Source organism: Rhinatrema bivittatum, chromosome 4 (assembly GCF_901001135.1).
Source record: "Rhinatrema bivittatum chromosome 4, aRhiBiv1.1, whole genome shotgun sequence".
Taxonomy (NCBI): domain Eukaryota; kingdom Metazoa; phylum Chordata; class Amphibia; order Gymnophiona; family Rhinatrematidae; genus Rhinatrema; species Rhinatrema bivittatum.
The window spans coordinates 300,718,797-300,743,377 of NC_042618.1; the positions used below are offsets into that span (position 1 = coordinate 300,718,797).

General features: G+C 43.5%; 1 protein-coding gene across 3 annotated transcripts in view; it reads left to right on the forward strand.

Moving 5' to 3' along the window:
• DPH6 (diphthamine biosynthesis 6) overlaps nt 1–24,581 on the forward strand; it is an 844,298-nt gene that overhangs the window by 526,115 nt on the left and 293,602 nt on the right. For 2 of the 3 annotated variants that reach the window (XM_029600211.1, XM_029600210.1), the window contains one exon: nt 15,497–15,671. In XM_029600211.1, coding sequence (XP_029456071.1) covers nt 15,497–15,671 — 175 coding nt within the window. Of the gene's footprint in view, nt 1–2,851; nt 2,940–15,496; nt 15,672–24,581 lie in introns of those variants that run through there. The other variant, XM_029600212.1, reaches the window with a different exon arrangement.

A 24,581-nucleotide genomic window follows, 5' to 3' on the forward strand; every position in this document is an offset into this window, starting at 1 on the left:
CTGGGAACTATTAAATATCAAAGTGTAATAAATCCAGCTTGAAAGAAAGAGGGTAAATGTTTTTTAAGCTCTGGAGTAACCTCATATAGTGCCACTAGGGGCTATAAGCTTGTAAATGAAGGTCTAGAAGGCGCTAGGGCTTTTTAATCATTGGTTACCCAGAGTAGATGATTCTTCATATGAAGCTGTTATATGTTTAGGTAAAAGTCCACTTTGAAGTTGAAAAAGATAATAAATCTTTGTGGTGTTCATTTATTTTATTTAAGTATTTTTATATACCGTGGCACGTTCGGAACATCACCTCGGTTTACAAGTAACATAATGCAGCAACAGGCTTTACAAGAAACACATAAGTGATATAATATAGCAACAGGCTTTAGAAAGCAAACACATAGAATTGCAGGAACTGATTAACAATGGAAATATGTACAGAAAAAATATGGTGATAATAGCAATGCTTTACCAGATAATGAATGAGTGGAGATATTAGCAGAGTCATAAGGGGTGTAAATGGAGCTATTAACAGAGTCATAGGGGAGATATTAACATAGGGAAGTCATAGTGGAGATATTAATAGGGGAGGTGTTACCAGTCTGCAGTTCACAATCAGGTCATGCCGGGCTTCATTCATAGAATATCATGCTGTCTGTGTGCTGTCCAGCCAACCAATCAAAGTTTACATTTCTTGCATATTCTATATATGCAAAGGACTTCAACGTAAAAACTTACATATGCGGTAAAAACCTGCTGCATACAATGAATCTGTCATTGACAGTCACCCGCTGTAGAACACTGACATTTAAGTGAAAAAAATCCCGCCAATTTGGAAGATTGACAGGCGGATGTGACGTAATTGTATCCAAAAAAGGACATCTACATCATACGGCAGCCATTTTGGAAAAAGTGGGGAAGCCTAGTTCTCCTTAAATGGGTATGTAAGTCATCGGGAGGCCATATTGGAAAAAAGAAAAAGTGGACTTTATAACCTTGTTAAATTAGAGAATACCATTCAACTTTTTCATTCAGGCCTGACGGTTCAATGCATTGTAGATGAAAAATCAATAGATTCTCCTTGAAATTGAGAATCGATTGTCTGTCCCTCCACGCCACGAGTGGGGGACATGTTCAAAAATTAACCACTTGAGATATTCAAAAGAGTGATTAGCAGAAATACAATGATGTACGATGGATGCTTTGAGGTTCTTGTTTTTTATATGACTTTTTACGCTGAAGTTCTCCGCATATATAGAACTATGCAAGAAATGTAAACTTTGATTGGTTGGCTGGACAGCACATATTTCTATGTTTCTATGTTCCCAGAAGTATCATGTGGCTAGCATGGTGGCTTATGCCCTATCTGTGTTGGCCTCTTTCAAGACAAGCATTTCCTGATCTCTGAGGGCTTGAAGGGCCCTCAACTATCAGCTAAGGCTGATAGTTAGCAAACAGGTATTATACAAATTCATGCCAGGCCAATACAGGGGAGGCAGCCAGTCTGTGGAGGTCTGCCTGATCCCAAACAACATGAAATAAATCCAGCTCGAAAGAAAGAGGGTAAATGTTTTGATTTTTTTTGTTTTTTATATTTTATTGAGGTTTAAATGTATAACAGGAACATTTACATTAAATTGCAAAGCAGAATAATTCAAGTAACCCTTGAAAGGTAAGGCTTTAAATATGAGTTAGTGACATACATATGTTATAAACAATGACCCTGCTGATTATAACAATAACATAATTCTTAAGAGTTCCCCAATCCCCTACCCTCCCCCCCCCTTCCCCACCAAATCTCCTAAATAGTATGCGTTTTCCATTAATAAAACTAGATGATAGTATCATCCTTCAAACATATCTCTATTAAGCACTGACAGGCTTGTTGAAAATACATAGCCGCATTGAGACTAATCATCTTCCAGAGAATTTGTGACCCTATTTGGATCACACTGGTAACGATCCATCTCTGGTTATTCCCCATCTAAAGTGTGTAAATAGGTTTTTCATTTCAGTAAAGGGTCTAATAATAGCACATTAGGTGTAATACATAATAAGTATAATGTATAAGTATTAGTAATAATAATAAGCGACTCAAAATTCCTACTTTGTGTCGAATAGATCATCACTCTTTAGTCAACACTGCCTGGGGGGGGGGGGGGGGCTGAGTGGTTTCCATACTAAGACATGAGTAGATAATCTCTCGTTTCTTAAGGCCGTTAAATAATCTAGTCGGCGATGAATCTGCAATTGATCATAAACTTCGCTCAGAAGTGGTAGTCGTTTAGATTTCCAATATCTGGCTAACAGTATACGAGAAGCCAGCATGATATAAGTATCTAATCTTTGCTGATGACCATTAAACCTTTCAGTGGGTGCATTTAATAAAGCAGACACTGGTGATAAAGAAATATTAGTCTGAAATATGTGATTAAGCCATCGGGAAATGGCTTGCCAGAAGGGCATTATCCGTGGACATGCCCACCAAACATGGTAGTATGAGCCATTGTCACCACACTCTCTCCAACATTGTGGAGCTAATGATGGATATATTTTATGTAATTTGACAGGATCTAAATGCCACCAGTAAAGCATTTTATAACTATTTTCTTGCAAGTGAGCCGATATGGAACATTTGCTCGCTCTCTGAAATATAATGTTTCATAATTTGGTGGTAATTGGTTCACCCACATCGGCCTCCCATTGGGTAAGATGAGGATATGCTGGCTTTCCGTGAGCAATAAACATGCTATAATTTTTGGAAACCACTTTAGATAAGATATCAGCCTTAATGCAGTAATGTTCAAAAAGTGACCTTGATTCTCTCAATTTTTGTGTTTTAACAATATCTAATATAAAGTGTCGGACCTGTGCATATGATAAGAAACTAATCGGAGCCCCAGGATACGTCGAGAGTCAATATTTCCCCTCCCTGAAGAACTTGCCCGATTGTGTTTATGCCCGCCAATTTCCAATACTTGAAATGGGCAGACTGATAACCAATAGCAAATTCAACATTATGATGTAGAGATGTTTGATAGAAAAAGGTATGGTCCCCAACTATTTTGCCTTTCCATTGAGCCCAGATCTTTAATGTTGTCTGAAGTGACCAAGGGGTACAGTGAAGGGGCAGCCAAGTATGTCTAGGTTGCCATGGCATTGCATCCAATGGCATCATTCCTACCATCAATTGATTGGCAAGAACCCTATCGCTTGTGTTGATGGATGCGAGACAAATCTTTGATAGCTTTCTGTTGAGCTGCTACATAATAGGCTTGTAAATCTGGGACCCCCAGCCCTCCTTGTTGTTTAGATTGATACACTAGGCGCCTGGCTACTCTCTGCGGACGCCACCGCCAAATATAGTCAAAGATCTTCTTTTGTGTCTTACGCAAGTAGACAGTGGTAAGAAGAATAGGGAGCGTCATGAACAAGTACAGGTATCGGGGTAACACATTCATTTTAATGATCGCTATACGACCGAGCCATGAAAACTGTTTCTTATGCCATTTATCCAGGTCCCTATCCACAGCTTTTGAAAGCTGGGCATAACTGAGTTCAAATAGACTTTGCAGCTTAGGATGGATATAAATTCCTAAATATTTCAATGCTTTTTTAGCCCACCGAAATGGGAATAATCGTGTGATTTGTTGTATATCACGCTGTGGAAGATTTATGCTTAATAACTCGGATTTGTCTAGATTCACTTTAAATCCAGAAACTTTGCTGAATTGAGCTATTTCATCCGCCACCCCGTATAGTGAATGTATAGGATGGGCCAAGGTAAACATAATATCATCCGCGAACAGGGATAGTTTGAAACTGTCCCCTTTAACAGGAATCCCCTGTATAATTGAAGACACTCGAATTCTGGTTGCAAAGGGCTCTAGAAAGATAGCAAATAGCAAAGGAGAAAGCGGGCATCCTTGTCTAGTTCCCCTCCCTATCTCAAATTGTTCTCCATATCCACCATTAACTTTAACCATGGCTTTTGGATGATTATACAATTGAGTAATCCATTGTAGAAAGAAAGAGGTCCAAAATTCATCTTTGTTAGGGTTTGAAATAAATATGGCCAGTGGACCATGTCAAATGCCTTTTCGGTATCTATAGAAAGGGGAGCGCAGCTGGTATACTTTCCTTTTCCGCCCACCAGACCAAGTCCAAAATTTTCCAGACATTATCAGCTGCCATGCGTTGAGGTACGAAACGACTTGATCTGGGTGGACCAAACAGGGCAGGTATTTGTTTAATCGCATGGCCAAAATCCTCGCTAAAATTTTTAAATCTTGGTTAATGAGAGATATCGGTCTATAAGAACTGCATAAGGTTGGGTCCCTACCAGGTTTAGGAAGCACTGTTATACCAGCGGTGTTGAATTGGGCAAAAAGAGATCCACCATCCCTAATATAGTTAAATAATTCCATTAACTGTGGTGCTAAGCACTCCTGTAATGCTTTGTAATATTCCCCTGGCAGTCCATCCAACCCGGGGGATTTACTATTTTTAAGAGATTTAATCACCGCTATTACCTCTTCCATTGATATAGGGTCATCCAAAACTTGCTGCTGTTCTATAGTCAGCTGAGGAATCTCCATGGTGTGTAAGTAGTCAATAATATCCTTATCTTGAATCTGAGTATTAGAGCTATAGAGTGTTGCATAAAATTCAGTAAAACACCCATGAATTTCAGTGGAGTTGCTAGTCAAATGATCCTGTTTATCTTTAATTTTAGTAATTAAGTTTTGTGATAAGCGCTCTTTCAATTGGCGGGCTAACAGTTTCCCTGCTTTGTCGTCGCCCTCATAATGTTGTTGTTTTAGTCTATCTAGATGAAAAGCTAGCTGGCTATCATCCAGGGTGTTGAGTTGATGTCTAGCCTCTGTTAATTTCTTAAGCACTTTCAGAGATTGATTTTGGTAATGTTGATTAGCCAAGTTACTAACTTCAGCTAATATCTGGCGTTTACACTCCCTTTCTCGTTTAACTGCTGTGGCCTTAGCTATACAGTGTCCTCTAATTACAGCTTTAGAACATTCCCATACACTACTCTTAGACATCGACAGGTCACTATTGGTTTGAAAAAATTCTGTTGCCAGCCAATTGTGTACAAAATTCTTTTTGTTTGAGAAGGGATGTGTTAAGTCTCCAATAAGATTGCCCCCCATGCCCCTTTTGGACATCTACATCTATCCAAACAAGCCCATGATCCAACCAAGTAATCGGTTCTATCTCGCTATGTAAAATTTTAGATAATAAGCATGTATCCACTAGGAAAAAATCAATGCGAGAATAAGAATTGTGGGGTGCAGAATAGAATGTGTATGTTCTGGACTTGGGGTTATGATGACGCCATACATCCACTAAATGCCATTCTTTCATAGTATGTTGTAACATACCCCTTGCCTGTTGTCCCGAGGATTGTGTATTCTTAGCGCTCCTATGAGAATTATCAAGGTCTTTGTGTAAAGTTAGATTAAAATCTCCCCCCCCCCCAAATAACTGTACCTTCTCCATGTTTGTCTAGAATCTGTTTTATTTTAGGAAGAAATGCAGCTTGATTTATCGTTGGGGCATAAACGGATAAGAGAGAGAGTAAACCGCTGCGTCTACCTTGATTTTAATAAAAACATATCTACCTTGATCATCTATAATTTGTTCTATTAAATCAAAAAGTATTGTGGAAGATGATAAAATACCTGTCCCTGCATATTTGTTGTGTTTTCCTGCAGTGGCTAGGTATAAATGGGGAAAGTCACGGAAAGATAGCAAGGTAAATGTTTTTTAAGCTCTGGAGTAACCTCATATAGTGCCACTAGGGGCTGCAAGCTTGTAAATGAAGCTCTAGAAGGCGCTAGGGCTTTTTAATCATTGATTACTCAGAGTAGATGATTCTTCATATGAAGCTATCGTGTTTTTAGGTAAAAGTCCACCTTGACACTTCTGGGAACATTTGCCCTATACATTCAGCACAGTGATAGGTTTCCCATCAGATGACAACAGCTTCTCTAGCCTTTATGCTATACTCAGAGCTGATGATTGAGAGTCTTTCAGCATACCTGCCCTGCTCACCACTAACTGTAAAAGTGAAAAACACCACATGAGGCACAGCCTAGATGTTAGCAGCTCTTCCAGCTTGACCACAACTCCTGCCAGCCATGTGGATCAGCAAGGGCATGCAACCGTAAAACCACTGAAAGGTGGGGAGTGACATTGGAAACGGACCAGTCTGCAAGCTGTTTGCCCCAGAAATGCTCAGCCTATGTGCTTTAAGGGTAGCCACAGATAGCATTAGGACTATAACTGATACTAGCTATCGCTACAAGCAAACTACTCTGTATATTTTCTGGGTACATATATACATACATACAACAGCACCACATGATTAACAGTGAGCCACAAAGGCCAAGGGCCTTGCAGTACCATGACATCTCCATATTTGACTAAGGCTACCTGTGAAGGGTTAGTCGAGGCAAAGAGCTTCAAACACACCTTAGCGTTGGGTACAATGACGTGAACCTTTTCTTAGGAGAGATATGAGTGCTCTTAGAGTCATTAGAAACTATACTGTAACGGTGACATTTCTGAGGTGACTGGCAACTACAAGTGAAGGCAGGACACCAACTGATTCCCAATCCTGCCTTCACAGATTCGGACCTACATCCTTGTCTAGTCTCCCCAAGAAGCTAACCTAACCAACATGACATCCCAACAGCCAAGGCCCTCATCATCTTCATATAATAGTTGACAATTAGCCTAGGTAAGTGTAGTAGGGTGCATCTGTGTATGGGTGCATGCAACCACAAAGAGGTATGCTGGCTTGGAAGGATTTGTGAGCATTGTGGGAATGGCACCATGTAGCACAGGCACTCTACCCAAGGCTATAAGTGAAGGCCTGCTAGGTAAGTACTCTATGTCAGCAGTAGGGTTACCAACTGCCTCCTGATTTCCAGGACAGGTTGATCCAGTCTTGGTTTTAACTTCTTGCAGGCTGGGACTTGTTCTGATTTCCCTATTGCATTTCCTAGGGAAAGCAAGACTATAAATACCTGCATGCAGGGGAGTAAAACCAGGACCCAATCTACATGTCCTGTAAATCTGGAGCCAGTTGGTAGCCCTAGTCAGCAGTGGCTCTGAAACAGCTGAGGCAATGTTTTCAGCAGTGTCTTTGCACGTCCTTGTGACACCAAGCCTCCCAAGTACAGATGCATAACTTCACATGCACAAGTTTGTCAGCTATTGGAATGAAGCTGTAAAAAGGGAACTCTGTTATTGATACCTTAAACTGTCTACCTGTACCTTTAGGCTATGCCTTTAAGTTTCAGAACTAATTGTGATTTATAGCATTTCTAGAGCAGTTGCTCTCCATGCTCGAGGCCAAGTTAGAGTCCCATCACACCTATGGCACTATCTCACCCACATGTGAGGGCTAGGACAGGGTCCGATGGGGAGGCCCGCCAAGGTGAACACCGCTAGTTAGGCCAAGCTATGTACACTGTGTTTGCAGTTGTACACAAACTCTCTTGCAACACATGCCTCCTTTTGTCTCATCAGGCAGAAAACATAATACCAGCTACACATATTTGATGTTATCTTTACTTTGACTACTGTTTTTCAAGGACAGTCTAGTGCTCCATTGTTAAGAGGAATCCTAAGTAGGCATACAACTTTTCTGTTACACACTGACCCAGATAGAGGAACAGTAAGTGAAAGAAAGATGATAGAGAGGAGAGCAGCAGCAAACACTCTACTGGCCTCCTTTCCCTGGAAGGGCATGGGATAGTTGAGGTCTAACAAGCAAAGTAGCATTCTTTGGATTTTGCCAAAGCTGGCTGCCCTTGGCTTGTTTGGGTGCACATGGGGGATCTGGGGGTAGAACCGGAAGTGTCTCCATTGGTATCCAATGGCATAGAGCGAGATTATGGAATACACAGGAGAGCAGCACTATATCTCCTACTTTGGGTGGGACATATGTTAAAGCTCCACCCATTTTGACCAATCAGCGAAATGTACTTTTGAGAACTCTGAAGGTACGTTCTGTGACACAGCAGGTAGAACATAAGGCTTCATTGTATCTCGTCTCCACCAGAGTGTTGGGAATAGCAACAGATGTGAGAAGCCAGGTCCTGCAACCATAGCCAGAATCTCCTGCACCAAAGACAGATTTAGGGCATCAATCACAGCACAGTCACTTTGAGATCTGGCTGCCAAACCACAGCATCCTATCAGACAGTAGAAGCTAGCCTGTAGCTTAGCCTGAGCCTTTAAAGCCTATTTCCCAACCCTAAGTGCATGCCACATTTTTCTAGGACAGGATAGCAGGAGCTGATTCTAGGTCAGATCTTCTGGACTAATAAATGGCATCTGGGGATTCCACGAAATGCGTGGCAGCCCCTGACAACCAAGGTAAGGCTACTAGTTCATAGCAATCAGCCAACCTTGAAGGAATACATAAGTGCTGCCACACCTGTCCTAGCAGAAATACCGCTAAATCATGTTCTGATTGGGCAAGTCCCATGCTGCTCTGCAGTATGTCCTCCAGAGATCCCAATTTGTGAGCCCTGATACAGGGAATATGCCTGGCCCCCAAAATGCTTCAGGTTTAGCTGTGTGATAGCAAAGATAAACTGTGCCAGTCACCCTGGCTGACGCATCACTAACAGGCCACACGTGATCTGGCAGTACCAGCAGTGTGGACAGTTCAAGTTTGTGATTAACCAATGAGATTTCAGCTGCTCCAAATGGAAGGATAGGAACAAGCTGCTTTTTAAAGTGAACATGTAGAAAGTGTATAGTGCCTGCTTACATACTATGCTTTTTGGCAAGTGCATTGTTTGCCCTCACAAGATTAGCAGTCTGCAGCATAGGGAGAAAAAGGCAGGCCCTGAGGTAATGGCCTAAACACCTAACTGTACAAGCCACTTGTCAACATTGCTGTTACATGCTCCACAGCCCCACCCCCCTATGTCCGTGCCATTTGCAACAAACACATAGCCAGAGATGGAATAGAGAAAGAAGCGTCTCTCTTACATACGAGCCAACTGCCACCGTGGAGGCCACCCTCAAAATTATCATCGAGGCCCAATTGCCCAAGTATAAAGGAATCATGCGCAGCTCACGGGTACCTGGCCACCAAGTTAAGGATGTGCATTTGAGCCTCACATACCCCTTATATGTTGAAGGAGTGGAAAAGCTTTCTGTTGTGGAAGATCTCTTTGCTGTCACGATGTGGGATGATGGCTATGTGAGTGCAGTCAATAGCTCCCAGAACATTGGGAAAGTTGACGAAGACATAAAAGTCTCTCTTCAAGTCCATCAAGTCCTGCCTGTCCCAAGGAAATGCTAAGTAGCAATTAATGCAGTCAAATGTAGCTGTTATAATCTGGTCCAGACAGCAGGAAAAGGTTTCTGGGACATTCAGAAGGAGCAGGCTGCCATGAAATGCAGCATGGCCAATAGTTTGGTGAGGCTGGGACCTTTCTGTGACTGGATCTAGATCTCCTCAGATTTCTTCATATAATTCCAGGATAGCCCAAGAGCTGAGGTGATACTTGCTAACCACATAATCCTCTGGCATGCCCAGCAATGGGGCTCAGGGAGGAAAGATGCACTCCCTGTATTTCCTCCGCCGTGGCCACCTGCTTGCCAGGCACTGCAGTGGGTCCTGACCCTCCCCTTGTGGGGCAAGTGGCTGTTGCGTTCGTGCCTGTTCTTGCCCTCGCCCCACCCTCTCTACCTTTGTGGCAACTCCCTTCGGGTCTGACGGACAGATGCTGCCGCGGCTTCTCGCCGCTTCTCCCTGGAATCCCGGTGCTGACCTGACGCTGCGGATCCGCCATGTTCCTGATGACTTAAGGGCGCTCGCGCATGCACGCTCCATAGTTTGTACCGGCAAGGGCATGAATCTTGGGGGCATCTCCCCCTTAGTGACATCATCCGCTTCCAACTTAAAAGGTCTTTGCTTGCAACTATGAATCGAGTTACGTAGGGGAATTCTTTCTCCACTGCTCTGCCTCCACAAACTTACCTAGGGATACCCGCTCCTCGGGGGCCCCGCTCTCTCTTCTTGATTTCAGATTGCTAAGACGGGATCCGGTACTCGCTCTTCAAGGGCCTACGTCCCTGAATGCTCAGAAGACTCCTTACTACCTGGAAGTGATCGCAGACGTGATCACTGTGAGTTCTATTACAGATAGGAATCGGTACTCGCTCCACGAGGGCCTATGTTCCTAATCTCCGAAGACTCCCTTCTGTCTAAGACGTTATCACAGGTATGGAGATCATGAGTCATTATTGCAGATAGGAACCGGTGCTCGCTCCACGAGGGCCCATGTTCCTAAATCCCTTCTCAACTCTCTTCTATATCAGAAGCTATCATATACCTATATCTTGTGAATTACTATTACAGATTGCAGATAGGAACCGGTACTCGTTCCACGAGGGCCTATGTTCCTAAAACCCTCCAAAGACTCTCTTCTATTCCAGAAGCCATCTCATACACAGATATTGTGAGTTCTCATTCCAGACTGCATATAGGAACCAGTACTCGCCTACGGCTCCTGTTCCTGAATATACTGAAGATTCTCTGTTGCCTAGAAGCCATTACAGATATCTACAATTGTGAGTGTATCATCTACTTCTGGTTATGTATCCAGCATACCCTGTCTACTCACTACCTATAGTCTCTCTCTACAGCTCAGCAACCCAGAGACCGCAATTCCAGTATCTGAGGGACTTCAGCCCTGCTGGGCACATCAGCTCACTACTGCCACCTCTGGTGGTTCTACTTCCTGTCTAATAAAGAACTATCTGTCAGGTCGATCCAGTAAGGCCGCGGTAGAAACAGTGCGGCAGTGTCAGGCGCACCCTTCCTCCCCGCACCCACAGTTCTCTTCACTAACTCCCCGATACTCTCCTCTAATCGCATGCAAATGCATGCCGCGGCTTTAAAGCGGTAGGGAAGGGTTATGGCCGCGTAACCCATTTTACTGTATAGGCGCTTAATACAGCGCCTATACAGTAACCAGGGTGCGACGGTACCTGTCATTTCAAATGTCATTTCAAATGGCATTTGGAATGACAGGAACCAGGAAGTGTAAAAAAACACGAAAAGTCTTTGTTGCTTCGTCGCTGTGTCTCTCCTCCCGGAGCAGGGCGCGAAAGCAGCCTTGCTCCGGGAGGAGGTGAGGCACAGCGGTGAAGACAGACGGGAGAGGAGAAAAAGCAGAGCCGAGCAAAGCGAAAGCGTGCAGCAAGCCGGCGAAATAGACCTGCGAGCAGAGGCAATAGCAGCGGTTCGGTAAGCCTGGCACCCTCCTTGATGTAGTACGTCCCGGATGCCCCCCCCTCCCCAGCGCGCTCGCCACTACCCCCTTTCATCAGCTGCATCCACTGCGACCCGGCAGTCCCGTGAGGCCTACAAAAAAAAAAAAAAAAATCCCCGGCTCCCGCGCCCCTGCACTGGCCCGCCGACTCTACCCCCCCCCCCCCCCCCTCCCGATCGGGCAAGGAGGCGGCGGCGGCGACGAAAACCAAAGCAATTTTTTTTTTTCAAAAAGCAACATCACACATTGCATAAAATAATTTCTCCAGCCTTAAAGCGACTTACTTTTGGGATCTGTCAAGTAAGTCGCAAAAGTAACTTACTTTTCTGAAGCCATCACGATCGTAGCTCAAGACGAAGATGGCCACCTGCACGGGGGAAAGCGTGCAATTGGCCGCTGAAGACGTGAGGTCACGTCTTCAGCGGCCAATTGCACGCTTTCCCCGTGCAGGCGGCCATCTTCGTCTTCGTCCGGAGAACGCTTTAAGGCTGGAGAAATTATTTTATGCAATGTGTGATGTTGCTTTTTGAAAAAAAAAAATTGCTTTGGTTTTCGTCGCCGCCGCCTATCTGCCCGATCGGGAGGAGAGGGAGGGGGGGGGGGGTAGAGTCGGCGGGCCAGTGCGGGGGCGCGGGAGCCGGGGATTTTTTTTTTTTGTAGGCCTCATGGGACTGCCGGGTCGCAGTTGATGCAGCTGATGAAAGGGGTAGTGGCGGGCGCGCTGGGGGGGGGGGGGGCATCCGGGACGTACTACATCAAGGAGGGTGCCAGGCTTACCGAACCGCTGCTATTGCCTCTGCTCGCAGGTCTATTTCGCCGGCTTGCTGCACGCTTTTGCTTTGCTCGGCTCTGCTTTTTCTCCTCTCCCGTCTGTCTTCGCCGCTGTGCCTCACCTCCTCCGGGTCGCAGTGGTAGCATGGCGCTGTGAGGGGGGCGAAAGGGTATATACCCATGAACGGATTTGAGTGGGAGCGCTCTGTGAAGCGGGACATGCCCGTGAGGGGCATAATGGGTGGATGCAGCTGATGAAAGGGGTAGTGGCGGGCTCGCTGGGGGGGGGGGGCATCCGGGACGTACTACATCAAGGAAGGTGCCAGGCTTATTGTTTTATTGTGTTTGAGTATCTTAAGCGGTGTCGATGGATTTGTTACACAGTCCTAACTCCTACTAGGGGGAGGCGGTAAACTAACAGGTTAAGGCCGCGGCAAAACAGCGCGTTCCTAAGGAGATAATATCAGCGCCCGTTACAGTATCGGAGTGGAATAGCTAATTCCTTCATTATACAGCTTTTTCGTTCATTTACATGCTGGGTGCGGAAAGGGTTAGGTGTTTATTTTAGGAAGCGCTAAGGACGCGTGAAACTGGAGACTGTATGGCTGGATGGCCTTACTCGTCTGTATTGTGCGCTCCCAGCACGTTACAGACGGGCAATCTTTAACTGCACGTTACTGGATCGACCTGTGTGTTTGTCTCCATACTCCAGCCTAGCCGGTGGTCCCTCTCAGGATATCCTCCTAGGGGCGCTGTCATCTGCCATCGGCCCAGGGATTCAGCAGTTTACCTTAAGTGTTCATTCCTTACATTACTAGAGCGGTATTATACAGACTGCCACTCTGTGGGAAGCCAACCCACCACAGATCATTAACTTCACTTACGGAGTATTACAAACTGCTAGCTTCTCCCCTTGGGGGAGCAGCATTGAACAGTGGCTCAGCTTTTGGTGCAGGGACTTCCCTAGGAAGGGTTGGAATTTCCCTTGGCTGTTCCTGTGTTTGATTTTGTTCCTGTTGTTGTCTGCATGCAGCCTCCTGAAGCATCCAGTATCCCCCAACAAGTAAACTTGCCACAAACAGTATGAGTTTAGGAAGATAGGCATGGTAAGAGCAGGTGTTTTTATTGGGCCATGAGGGCTTGGTAGGTGTGTCTGATAGAATACTCTTTTTATTGCGTGCGATAATAGTCATGATCCGCAATAATGACCACAGTCGCGCAATAAAGTGTTTTCCCCCTGTACCACAAAAAGAAAAGGTGTAGTTATTTCTGACGTTAAATCCCACGTTACTGTGCGTTAATCTGCATTCAGCAATAGGAGACCCCAATTTGCATTAATTCCAACCATTTGCATAACAGATTTAAAATTTGCATGTTAACTTGCATTGTGATATTAATCAAATGCGTTAGACCCATTTAACGCTTGTTCAGACCCTAACACATTTTGAAGAATAACCCAGATAGTAATTCTGACAATTAAACCAGTCCAATCCCAGAAACCACCTTAAAACAAGAATCAAGATTTTAAATTTAATTCTTTGTTGTACTGGCAACCAGTGTAGTTGGATCAAGGATGGAGAAATATGTTCACCACTTTGCACAGGGATAACTAGTCTTGCAGCGGCATTTTGGAGTAACAGAATCGCTTTCAAATGACACTTTGGAGCCCAGTAAGCAAAGTATTTCCATAATCAGTCATGGTCAGTAAAAATGTTTGTATTACATTTCAGAAATCATATTAGATGATAAGTATCTTAGGTTTCTTAACAAACATAACTTAAAGAATCCAGCACTCAGTAACTTCCATATATGAGGAACATTGGTCAGATTAGAATCCAAATGAAGCCCTAAGTTAGAAACAGAATCGATAAAAGGCTCTAAGGTTCCATCAAAAATTAAACCAGAACAGAATGAAGGAGGAGAAGTATAAGTAATCTGCATAGCTACTGTTTTTGACCAATTAAGGTCTAGCTGATTGGAAAACATCCAAATTTTGATTAATTATAAACAGTCTGAAACTGACAGAGGCCAATCCCGATCAAAAGTACATGTCAGATCCCCAAGGCTACCTGACTAATAACTGTTTATGGACTTTTCCTTCAGGAATTTGTCCAGTCCTCTTTTGAACTTCATTATATTCATTGCTTTGACCAATTGATCTATTGCTTTGGCAACAGATTCCATAGCTTGAATGTGCAGGAGTGAAAAAATTACTTCCTAGAATTTGTTTTAAATTTGCCAATTGCTAATTTCACAGTGTCCCCTACTCCTAATGTTGTTTCAAAGGGTACCTTTTACATCCCACTTATGAGTTTATAAATTTCAATCATATCCCCTCTCAGTCATCTCTTTTCCAAGCTAAGGAACCCTAATGAAGCTGATCAGCACTACTTAGCCAAATAAGTAGAGTCTTATCTGGTTAAATGTTGGCGGCTGAATAGTCCCGTTATCATTTTTATCTTCCTTCTCTGTATCTTTTCTATGTCAGCCGTGTCTTTTTTGAGATGAGGCGACCAGTTAGGGTGACCAGAATTGCACACAGTACTCACGGTGCGGTCGCACCATGGACCTATAGAAAGACATTATGATATTCTCAGTTTTTTTCTCTATTCTTTTCCAAATAAATAAATAAACAAATAATCCTTAACATGCTGTTTGCCTTTTTAACTGATGCTGCACACTGAGAGAAGATTTTAAGGTATTGTCCACAAGGAATCTGAGGTCCTTTTCCTGGGTGGCGATTCCTAACACGGACCCCAGCATCATGTATCTGTATTTGGGATTATTTTTCCCTACACACATTACTTTGCAGTTCTCCATATTAAATTACTTCTGCCATTTAGAAGTCCAATTTCCTAGTTTCTAAAGGTCCTTCTGCAGTTCTTCACAATCCACTGTTTTAATGACTCAAAACAATTTTGTCTCATCTGCAAATTTAGTCACCTCACTTCTTGTTCCTTTCTCCAGATTATTTATGAATATGTTAAATAGTACAGGTCCCAGTACGGACCCCTGACGCACTCCATTAATAACCTTTCTCCATTTGGAAAACTTGACTATATGAGAGCAATCTTGATTTTCAGTACATCCGTGATGTATTGTAATCATCTCTCACAATGAATAAGATATGTGCATATTACTACTGCCTGATCTTGTTTCCTGTCTTTTATCCAGTTACCAGTCCACAATAGGACACTACCTCTAATCCCTTAACCTCCTAATTTCCTGAGGATTCTGTCGTGAGGGACTTTGTCAAATGCTTTCCGAAAATCCAAATACATTATATCAACTGATTTATCTTTGCCCGCATGTTTATTTACACCTTTAAAATAAATCTAGCATTCTTTTATGTGATTATTTGTGCTTTGGTTCATGTATGGACTAATATGTGCTGTGCTCTGTGTTTTCAGGGTATGTGTGGAAATACCGCTGCCTGATGGAATTTTTTTCCGCATGGACTGTCTCATACACTGGCATCCAGCAGTGATTGCAGGCTCCTCTCATTCTGAAAGATTGACCATGCACGTTCAGAGCATTTCGCACTGGGCACCTGCTAATATTGGCCCTTACAGCCAGGCCATCAAGGTGAGCAATGTCAGGTGTTGTTTTAGTGCACACTTTATATAGATTGCTTTCAGTAGGCTCTAAATTTCTTAGAAAATCATGAGACCGAGCGATCTCTTGACTCATATTTATGAGTCGGGTGATTGCCTGTTCCAGATATAGGGACCAACATGCTATAATACTCTTCCATAACAAGTAAAGAGTGAAATAGAGTAAACAACCTTTAGAAAGATGATGAAAGCTTTTCTGTTTTGAGCAGGCTTTAGTGCACCTTTTCATAGATTGTTTTCAGCAGGCTTTAGATTTCTTAGTGAAATATAGAGAACAATTTGGACAGTGTTTTATATTCTATTTTTGTCTTATTGATTATTGTTGATTTTTAACTTATTTGTTTTAGTTTCTGATTTATGAAGATGTTTTGTTTAACATTGATTTGAGAATGTTGTTTTGTAAATTGCTTAGCAATGTTGATAAGTGATATATAAACTTTAAATAAATAATTAAACAGAAATACAGTGCAACTATTCTTCTGGAGACACCCTGCTCGATCTCTCTGCCGAAATATTAATCCTAAAACTTTCAAGTCATTTCTCTTAGTGATACCCCAGAAGGGGTATCACTAAGTTCAGTGACATGCAAATTGAAGAGGACTGTGTCAGACTGTAACTAGTGGCATTTTGTACTGGTTTTCCTTGCAGATTTCTCCCAGTACATTAAAAATGATCTCGTGTACCATTGCTGTGTAGCTCACTGTAATGGCTTTATTTTACATTAACATTTTTATGTGACATTAAGGTTTTATTTTACATTATATTTTTGAATTGGAAATGTCCCTCTGGAGTAATCCAAGCAGGCATGCCATGATTGCTGGGCTTAGAGCCTCCCTTCTGCGCTATAAAAAGAAACAACAGATTAAATATTTGTAACACCATGCAGTAGTATAAAAAAAACTATGGCAAGCAAAGTTCAGCATAGCAGATATTCTCGTCTGTCACAGCACAATGGTGACATTGTCTTTTTGATTATACTGGAGAAACGTTGCAGGTTTTTGAATGGCTACCAAGTTCTGACCAGCTTCCAGCTTTGTCACCACTAGTATGTATTTTTTTTTTACCAAGACAAGATTCCAGAGGTAGAGAGCAGTACAACAGAGGATACTCTCATCAGCCTGACATCTTCACATCCCTTAGTGACTTGGTGTCCTTTGGTCTTAAGGGCACGTAAAGTAACCAAATGAGTCAATGAGGTTTGGAACTTTTTGTTCAACTCTGTTTTTTCACATTCTATTCTAAAACATGCTGGAATTGTAGTCCTTTATTCTCAATAAGAAAAGCAGGCCCATATATCCTAGCATGCATTGAATCAAGGTTAAAAAACAAAAACTGGGGCAGAATATTCCATTTTGCATAGAATAGTTGGTTTAGCTTATAGCTAGGTAAACCAGAGCATTGCCTGGAATCACAATTGTTTTCATTAATCCCCTATATATTCTAGAATTTGCCACCCATGTTTTGTATATATCCTAGAGTGCTTACAGATATGAATTTAATAACCAGGATGGCTCAAAGAGTTCTTGATGATGTTGATTTAGTTAAAAGATGAGAGTAAAGTATCCATGTAGGTAGATATGAGCTTTAAACCCTAGTTCCATCCCTCTGTTCTTCACTTATTCTGTGACCTTGAGAAGGTCATGTAACCACCCCCCACACACATACCTCATATTCAGGTTGCAAAATCTTTGGAGTAGGAACTTGATGACCATGTAAATAATCTTACAAAATAGTATGTATGCTTCTGGTGTTATGCAACATTAGAAGGAAAACACTGTATGTATGCTGCTGGTGTTATGCAACATTAGAAGTCAGATTTCAAAAGGATTTGGTCAGTTCTGGGGTTTAAATTCATCCCTTTCCATGCCCTCACCCACCAAATTTTAGAAAAGAGGCGGGAGCTACTGCTGAAAAAGCCGGTCTCCCCCGCCCAATATTTGAAAATCATGATTCCCCCCCATATCCCTGAAACCCCATCCAGGAGCATGATAATGTCTTTCCCACTCCCAACCGCTTTTAGCATTGCTTTGACAGCAACGCTGGACACGTACAATAATAATGTTACTGTCATAGAGTTTCAGAGACAAAGCGGGATTCGAATATAAAATTTGGGCCGCTTTGGTGACTCACTGTCACACATTGCTATGCAGAGGCTGTCCAATTAGATTCCTGGATTGGGTACTCTACATCCCAGATGAACTGGGGCTGTGGATGTGGGTGTTGCATAGGCAGTGTTTTCCTTCCTGGGACTGGGGTGAGAGGGGATTCATGGTCATTTTTAAGGCAGATGCCTGGTGGCCAGATTTAGAGTTCATGATATAGGTTCTCACACCTTGGCCTCAGACTGGTGTTGCAATGACCAGACTAGGAACAGTGGAAGGGTGGGTCTACTGCAATAAGAAAAACTTCCCAGATAATTGTGAATGAAGGCTCATGGCTTCAGAATCCCAGTATTGGTTCCAACTGAGCTGGAATAAAAAGGAGAAAGGAGAAATGGCTGAACCAAAAAAAAGAAAAAAGGCTTCCTGAAACTGTTTGCCTATGCTCAAAAATATTTGCTTCAGTACTTGTTCTTCTCTGCTACTGTCACTTACCCACCCTCAAGTGGATAGAATTTTGATCTCCAGCCACCGTCTGGTATGGGTTCATGAAGGGTATGTGGCATATGAGACCTCCAGTTGCAAAGTCACCAGGGCCATGGGATCTCAGTATCATCTTGGTATAACTGAAGAAGCCTCCCTACGAGCTGTTGGCATTAGCTTCCTTAAAGTTTCTTACCTGGAAAGTAGTATTTCTAATCGCCCTTACTTCAGCTAGAGTTGACAAGCATTGGTTCATTATTCTCCCTAAGTTTATGCCAAAAGTTGTTTCTGCATTTCATTTAAATTGTGTTGCCCACATTCTTTCTAAGACCTCATGCACATAATGGGGAGAAGGCCCCTCCATTCACTGGACTGCAAAAGGGCCTTGGGACATCATCAAGCTTCTCAACTTTTCTTCTCCTATGATCCTATCAGACTGGGAGTAATTATTGCCAAACGCACATTGTTTAACTGGCTATCAGACTGTATTACATGTTGCTGTGGCCTGGCTGGCCTTCAGATTACAGACTCTGCCAAAGCTCACCAAGGAAGAGCCATGGCTATTCCAGTTGTTCTCCTAATAATCTTGTCCATTGAAGACATCTGCAAAACTGCTAATTTCACAACCCATTACTGTTTGGAAAATCTCTCAAGAAGCAACAATAGCTTTGGACAAGCAGTTTTGCGCAACCCATTCACTCAGTAATCCACTCTCCACAAGGTGCTCCACTATATAATTGCAATTATGTATATAATAATTGCTCCACTATATAATTGCTCCACTATATAATTGCAATTATGTATATAATTGCAATTCTTGTTTAATATTTAATGCAATTTATCCCATGTTCTCTTACCCCTTTATTCCCTTGTTAACATGTTTTATTTGTTCAATGTAAAGCGCCATGCATGGCGTATGTTTGCGTTACACTGTGAACCGATGTGATATCCTGGATGAATGTCGGTATATAAAAATTTTTAAATAAATAAATAAATAAATAAATATAACCCTGAGCTCGGGACTCCTCTTGCATCCTGGCCAATTCAGCCCTGCATGTTGATGGAGACGGCAAATTTGCTTACCGTAAATGTTGTTTTCTGTAGTTAGCAAGATGAATTAGCTATGCTGAAAGTCATCTGCCTAGCTAAAGTTAAGCCCAACAATCGATTGAGGGATTCATAGCACATGTGGGAGCTCCCACGAATGCTCAGTAATAAAACTTTATTGAGTGAGAGAGATAGGTCTGTTTGGTGTCATCAGATGACATCACCCACATATAATGGCTAATTTATCCTGTTATCTATGGAAAACCCTGTTTACAGTAAGAAAACTTGCTTTCCAAAAGAGGTTTCAGCTTCAGGTACTGAAGCTTCTCCAAAGCACAGATGTTCAACATCATATAGACCTCAACAGACAATGTTGTCATCACTGAGGTCTTGTCTGCTAGCCGGTTATGGGCTAAGTCCACACCACTAACCTTCCATTCTGACTCAGACTTGAGTATTCCTGGGAGTATGACTATGGAACTGGGGCTTCTCTGAACAGGAGGAGTCCCCTGAGACCTCTCTGCTCCACAGGAAAGGTGGTCTCCTTCAAAGATCCTCTCCTTTTCCGGTTTTATGATGAAAATGACAAAAACCATACCATTCCATTAAATTTGCAAAAACAGTAACAGTTTCATTCTGTGTGGAACAGGACAGGGATTTAGTGTTTCTAAAATATTTTAAGTGTAAAGATTTTTTATTTTGTTGTCAGAAAATCCAAGTATTTCCAGATGTTTCGTGAGCCACTCAGGCTCAACGCAAGCAATTTCTTTTACTGAAACAAAAAGTGCTGGCTCTTGGAGTAATCTTTTTTCTCAAATTTTCATGTAGATGTTTAGTTACGTTTCAAAGTAATCTGTTTATTTTCCTGTTATATATGGAGAATGTTATTTCAGATAAGAGTGAAAAAATGTGATTGAGGAGATGAAGTTAGTGGCCATGTGTGTTCTGTGACATAGAGTTCAATTGGAATTTAAGAATCTCAGCCTTATGATGCTGCTTTTATATTTATTTATTTATTTATTTATTTATTTAATTGTATTTATAGGCTGCTAATGCCATAGCCCTAAGTAGCGTACAGGTCAAGATATATAAAATTAAGACTACAATAAATATTGTTAATTCTTATTGTGTACCTATTCCTCCCCCTATTTTTCTTTATAATGTGGACTTGATCTTATGAATTTCATCAGTTGTAAATGAAATCATTAATGAAGATTACATTTTTTTAAAAATGTGCAAAAGGAGGAACAATGCCGGGCCAAAATACTTAACATCCTCCTATATGTGGTTTCTTCTAAGGATATTGTAGCAGTACCCATCCATGAGATTCTTCAGGAGATGCAGATGAGAATGTGTGAAACTCCCTTCTTTGCATCTCGCATCCAGAAGTCTCCTCAATTCATGAAGCAACAAAAGTCTCATCAGTCGACTGTTGTTGAATCCACTCTCAAAAGGTCAATAGGTCTAGATCCCACTCCGTGCCCCCGGGGAAGGATTTCTTTACTGTTGACCTTATTGGAAGAAAGGTTTACCAGGAATTATGCTTAATGCCCGCATAACTTCTTACCATCTCTTTATGAGCCAGTACATTTGAAACATTCTGAAAGTCATAAAGATTTTGTTAGAGCATTTCCCTCAGTCATCTGTGGACAAAGGACAGTGTGTGGGAAACACATGGTCTAGTTGACCTTTGATGTTTTTAAGATGGCATTGAGAATCTCAGTAGTGGGTATTAGTGCCCACAGATGTGCTTGGCTGTTGGCCTCAGATATAAGACAGGATGTCCAAGACAGACTTATTGATATGCCTTGCAATGGGGAAAATCTTTTTGGAAATAAGGTCAAGAAAGCAGTGGCTCAAATGAAAGACCATTTTGCTGTGCTTCAGACCCTCTCTATTGCCACTCCTGACCAGCCCTCCTCATCCAGAATATTTTCAAGTGGGACACAAAGGAGACCTTTCTGCTCACCTAGGAGATGCTTTCCTGTGCTTGCTCTCATCCTAGACAACAGAGGGCCCCAAAGCCATAGCCATTATCCCAGCCAAAACTTGGGATGGGATTTAGACTGGATCAATGGGAATATAATAAGGATCCCAGTATCCATGCTGGAGAACCTTTCTTGTAGGTGAAATGCTGTGGCTTTACATAAACCATTGTCCCAGAGTAACCACAGACATGTGGGTTCTCAGCAAAGTCGAGAACAAATGCAATTTACCTCTACTTGGAAACCCACCCAAGAGAATTCTGATCCAAACTGACAATCAAGTAGCAATATTCTATGTAAACAAGCAAGAGAGCATGGGTCCAGGAATCTCAGAGAATTTGGCAGTGGGCTCAGTCACAGGGCTTTCCTTCAGGCAACTTACCTTCATGGAATCTCCATCACATTGGTGGATTGCCTCAGCAGAATTTTTCGCCCCACAAGGACCAAGGGGTAGCAAACAGGCTATTCGACCTTTGGGTCAACTGTCAATCTACTTTTTCACATCAGACAGCAACAGGAAATTTGACAGATTTTGTTTCACTCTTCAAAGCAAATCCAGATGCATTCTGGATGCTTTTCTGCCAAAGTGGGATGGAGATCTGCTGTATGCTTTTTCTCCATTTTCACTAGTTGGGAAGGAGGATTCAAAGGTACTCAAGGATAGACCACAACTCATTCTCATCACTATAATTTAGCCCAGAGAGGTGTGGTTCTCTTACCACATAAAGTTGTCAGTCTGCCCTCCAATTCCTGTGGTTACAACCCAACCTTACTAATGCAGGAGGAGAGTTGCCTATGTCACCTGAGCCTCCCCTCCCTTACTTTGATGACATGGATGTTGAGTGCTCAGTAGTTTAATTGTTGTCAGTATCCAAGGAGGTTGAGGACATTGTGATTTGGGCTAGGAAGCCAACCACTAGAGGGACAAATGACTTTAAATGGAAGCGCTCCTCCTGTTGGTGTGAAGCAGGCCCTCTGGACCCATTCACATGTATTCCCAAGGATCTGCTTCTGTACTTGTTTTTACTCTCCTCATCAGGTCTCAATACATCATCAGCGAAAGTGCATATTAGGCAGTGCTATCACTGCTTACCAGCCTCAAGTGAATGGAAAGCCGATCTCCCTTAATCCTCTAGTACAGCGGTTCTCAACCGGTGCGTCGCGACACACTAGTGTGTCGCCAAGCACCGGCAGGTGTGTCGCGTGGCTCCCGGTCCCTCCCGCTGCTCGTTCCTCCCTGCTGCCGTTGCCGCCGGGCTATCAGCACGTTCAAGCCCAGCGGGAACGGCAGCGGTGCAAAAAAAAAAAAAAAGCTGTGGCATCCGCGGCTGGCCTTTTCTTCTTCCCGCGCCTGCATCCCCCCCCCCCCCCCCGGACCCGGAACAGGAAGTGGTGCGCAGGAAGAAGAAAGGCCGTGCCGCAAGAGAACCCACGCCTCGCGCGCCATCACGGCACACATGGGGAAGCGCTGCTGCGGCCGTATGGCCAACCGACCTTCCTGTTCGGGGGGGGAGCGGAAGCGCCACGTGCAGCTTCCGCTTCCTCCCCCCAATGCAGGAAGATCAGCTGCCTCTCCTGCTGCCACCCGTTCTCCTGCTATCTTCGGGCGTCGGGCCGTATGGTCCGTCGATCTTCCTGCTTGGGGTGGGGGAGCGGAAGCGCCGCGTGCAGCTTCCGCTTCCTCCCCCCAATGCAGGAAGATCAGCTGCCTCTCCTGCTGCCACCGGCCTCCTGCTATCTTTGGGCGTCGGGCCGTATGGTCCGCCGATCTTCCTGCTTGGGGGGGGGGAGGAAGCGGACGTTGTGCGCTGCACTTCCGCTACCCCCCCCCCCCCCCGACAGGAAGTTCGGACGCCCGAAGATAGCAGGAGTCCGGTGGCAGCAGGAGAGGCAGCTGATCTTCCTGCTCTGGGGGAGAAAGCGGAAGGGAAAGGAGAGAGCAGCATGAGCCTCCCGCGATCGATGGAATTCTTCCTTCTTGGCCTGCGGGGGCTGGAGGAGCAGCTACCGTTTGTGCTGGGGGGGGGGGGGAGAGGAAGTGAGTGACAGAAAGAGAGAGAAGCAGCCAGCCAGCCTGTGTGTAAGTGAGAGAATGTGTGTGATTGAGAGCCTGTGTGTAAGTGAGAGAATGTATTTGATCGAGAGTATGTGTGTGATTGAGAGAAACTGGTCAGAGAGCTGATGTATGTGTATATGTGAGAGACAATGAAAGTGACTGCTCAAGGAGATGACTGATGTGTATGTGAGAGTGTGAGACAGTCAGGGATGTGTGTATGTGAGAGAGAGAGAGAGAGAGAAAAGCATGGAAGTGAGAAATCTGGGTATGTGAGAAAGCATGGGAGTAAGAAGCCTGGTGTTGTGGGGGTGTATGTGAAAGAAAGCATGGGAGTGAGAAGCCTGATTATGTGAGAGAGAGCATGGGAGTGGGAAGCCTGTGTGTGTGCATGTATATGAGAGAGACTGGTTGGTAAGGTGACGGTGTGACTGGTGTGTATGTGAATGTGAGAGAGAGAATGTGATTCAGGGAATGAGAACCCTGTGCACGTGGAGAGCGAGCATGGAAATGAGAGAGAGACTGGGTGTGTGTGTGTGTAACAGAGAAAGTGATTATGGGAATGAGAAGCCTGTGCATGTGAAGAGAGTGAGCATGGGAGTGAGAACCTGGGTGTGTGTGAGACACAGCATGGGAGGGAGAAGCCTGTGTATGTAAGACAGAACATGGAAGTGGGAAGCCTGTGTGTGTGTGTATGCATGAGAGAGATCAGGTGACGGGTGTGTGTGAGAGAGAGAGAGAGAAAGTGATTATGGGAATGAGAAGCCTGTGCAGGTGAAGAGTGGGCATGGGAGTGAGAAACCTGTGTGTGTGTGAGACACAGCATGGGAGTGAGAAGCCTGTTTATCTGAAAGAGAACATGAGAGTGGGAAGCCTATGTGTGTGTGTATATGCATGAGAGAGATCAGGTGACTGGTGTGTGTTTGCGTGTATGTGAGAGAGAGAAAGAAAGTGATTATGGGAATAAGAAGCCTGTACATGTGAAGAGTGAGCATGGGAGTGAGAAAGCTGGGAGTGTGTGAGATACAGCATGGGAGTGAGAAGCCTGTATATCTGAAAGAGAACATGGGAGTGGGAAGCCTGTGTGTGTATGCATGAGAGAGATCAGGTGACTGGTGTGTGTGTATGTGGGAGAGAAAGAAAGTGATTATGGGAATGAGAAGCCTGTGCATGTGGAGAGAACAAGCATGGGAGTGAGAGACTGGTGAGTGTAT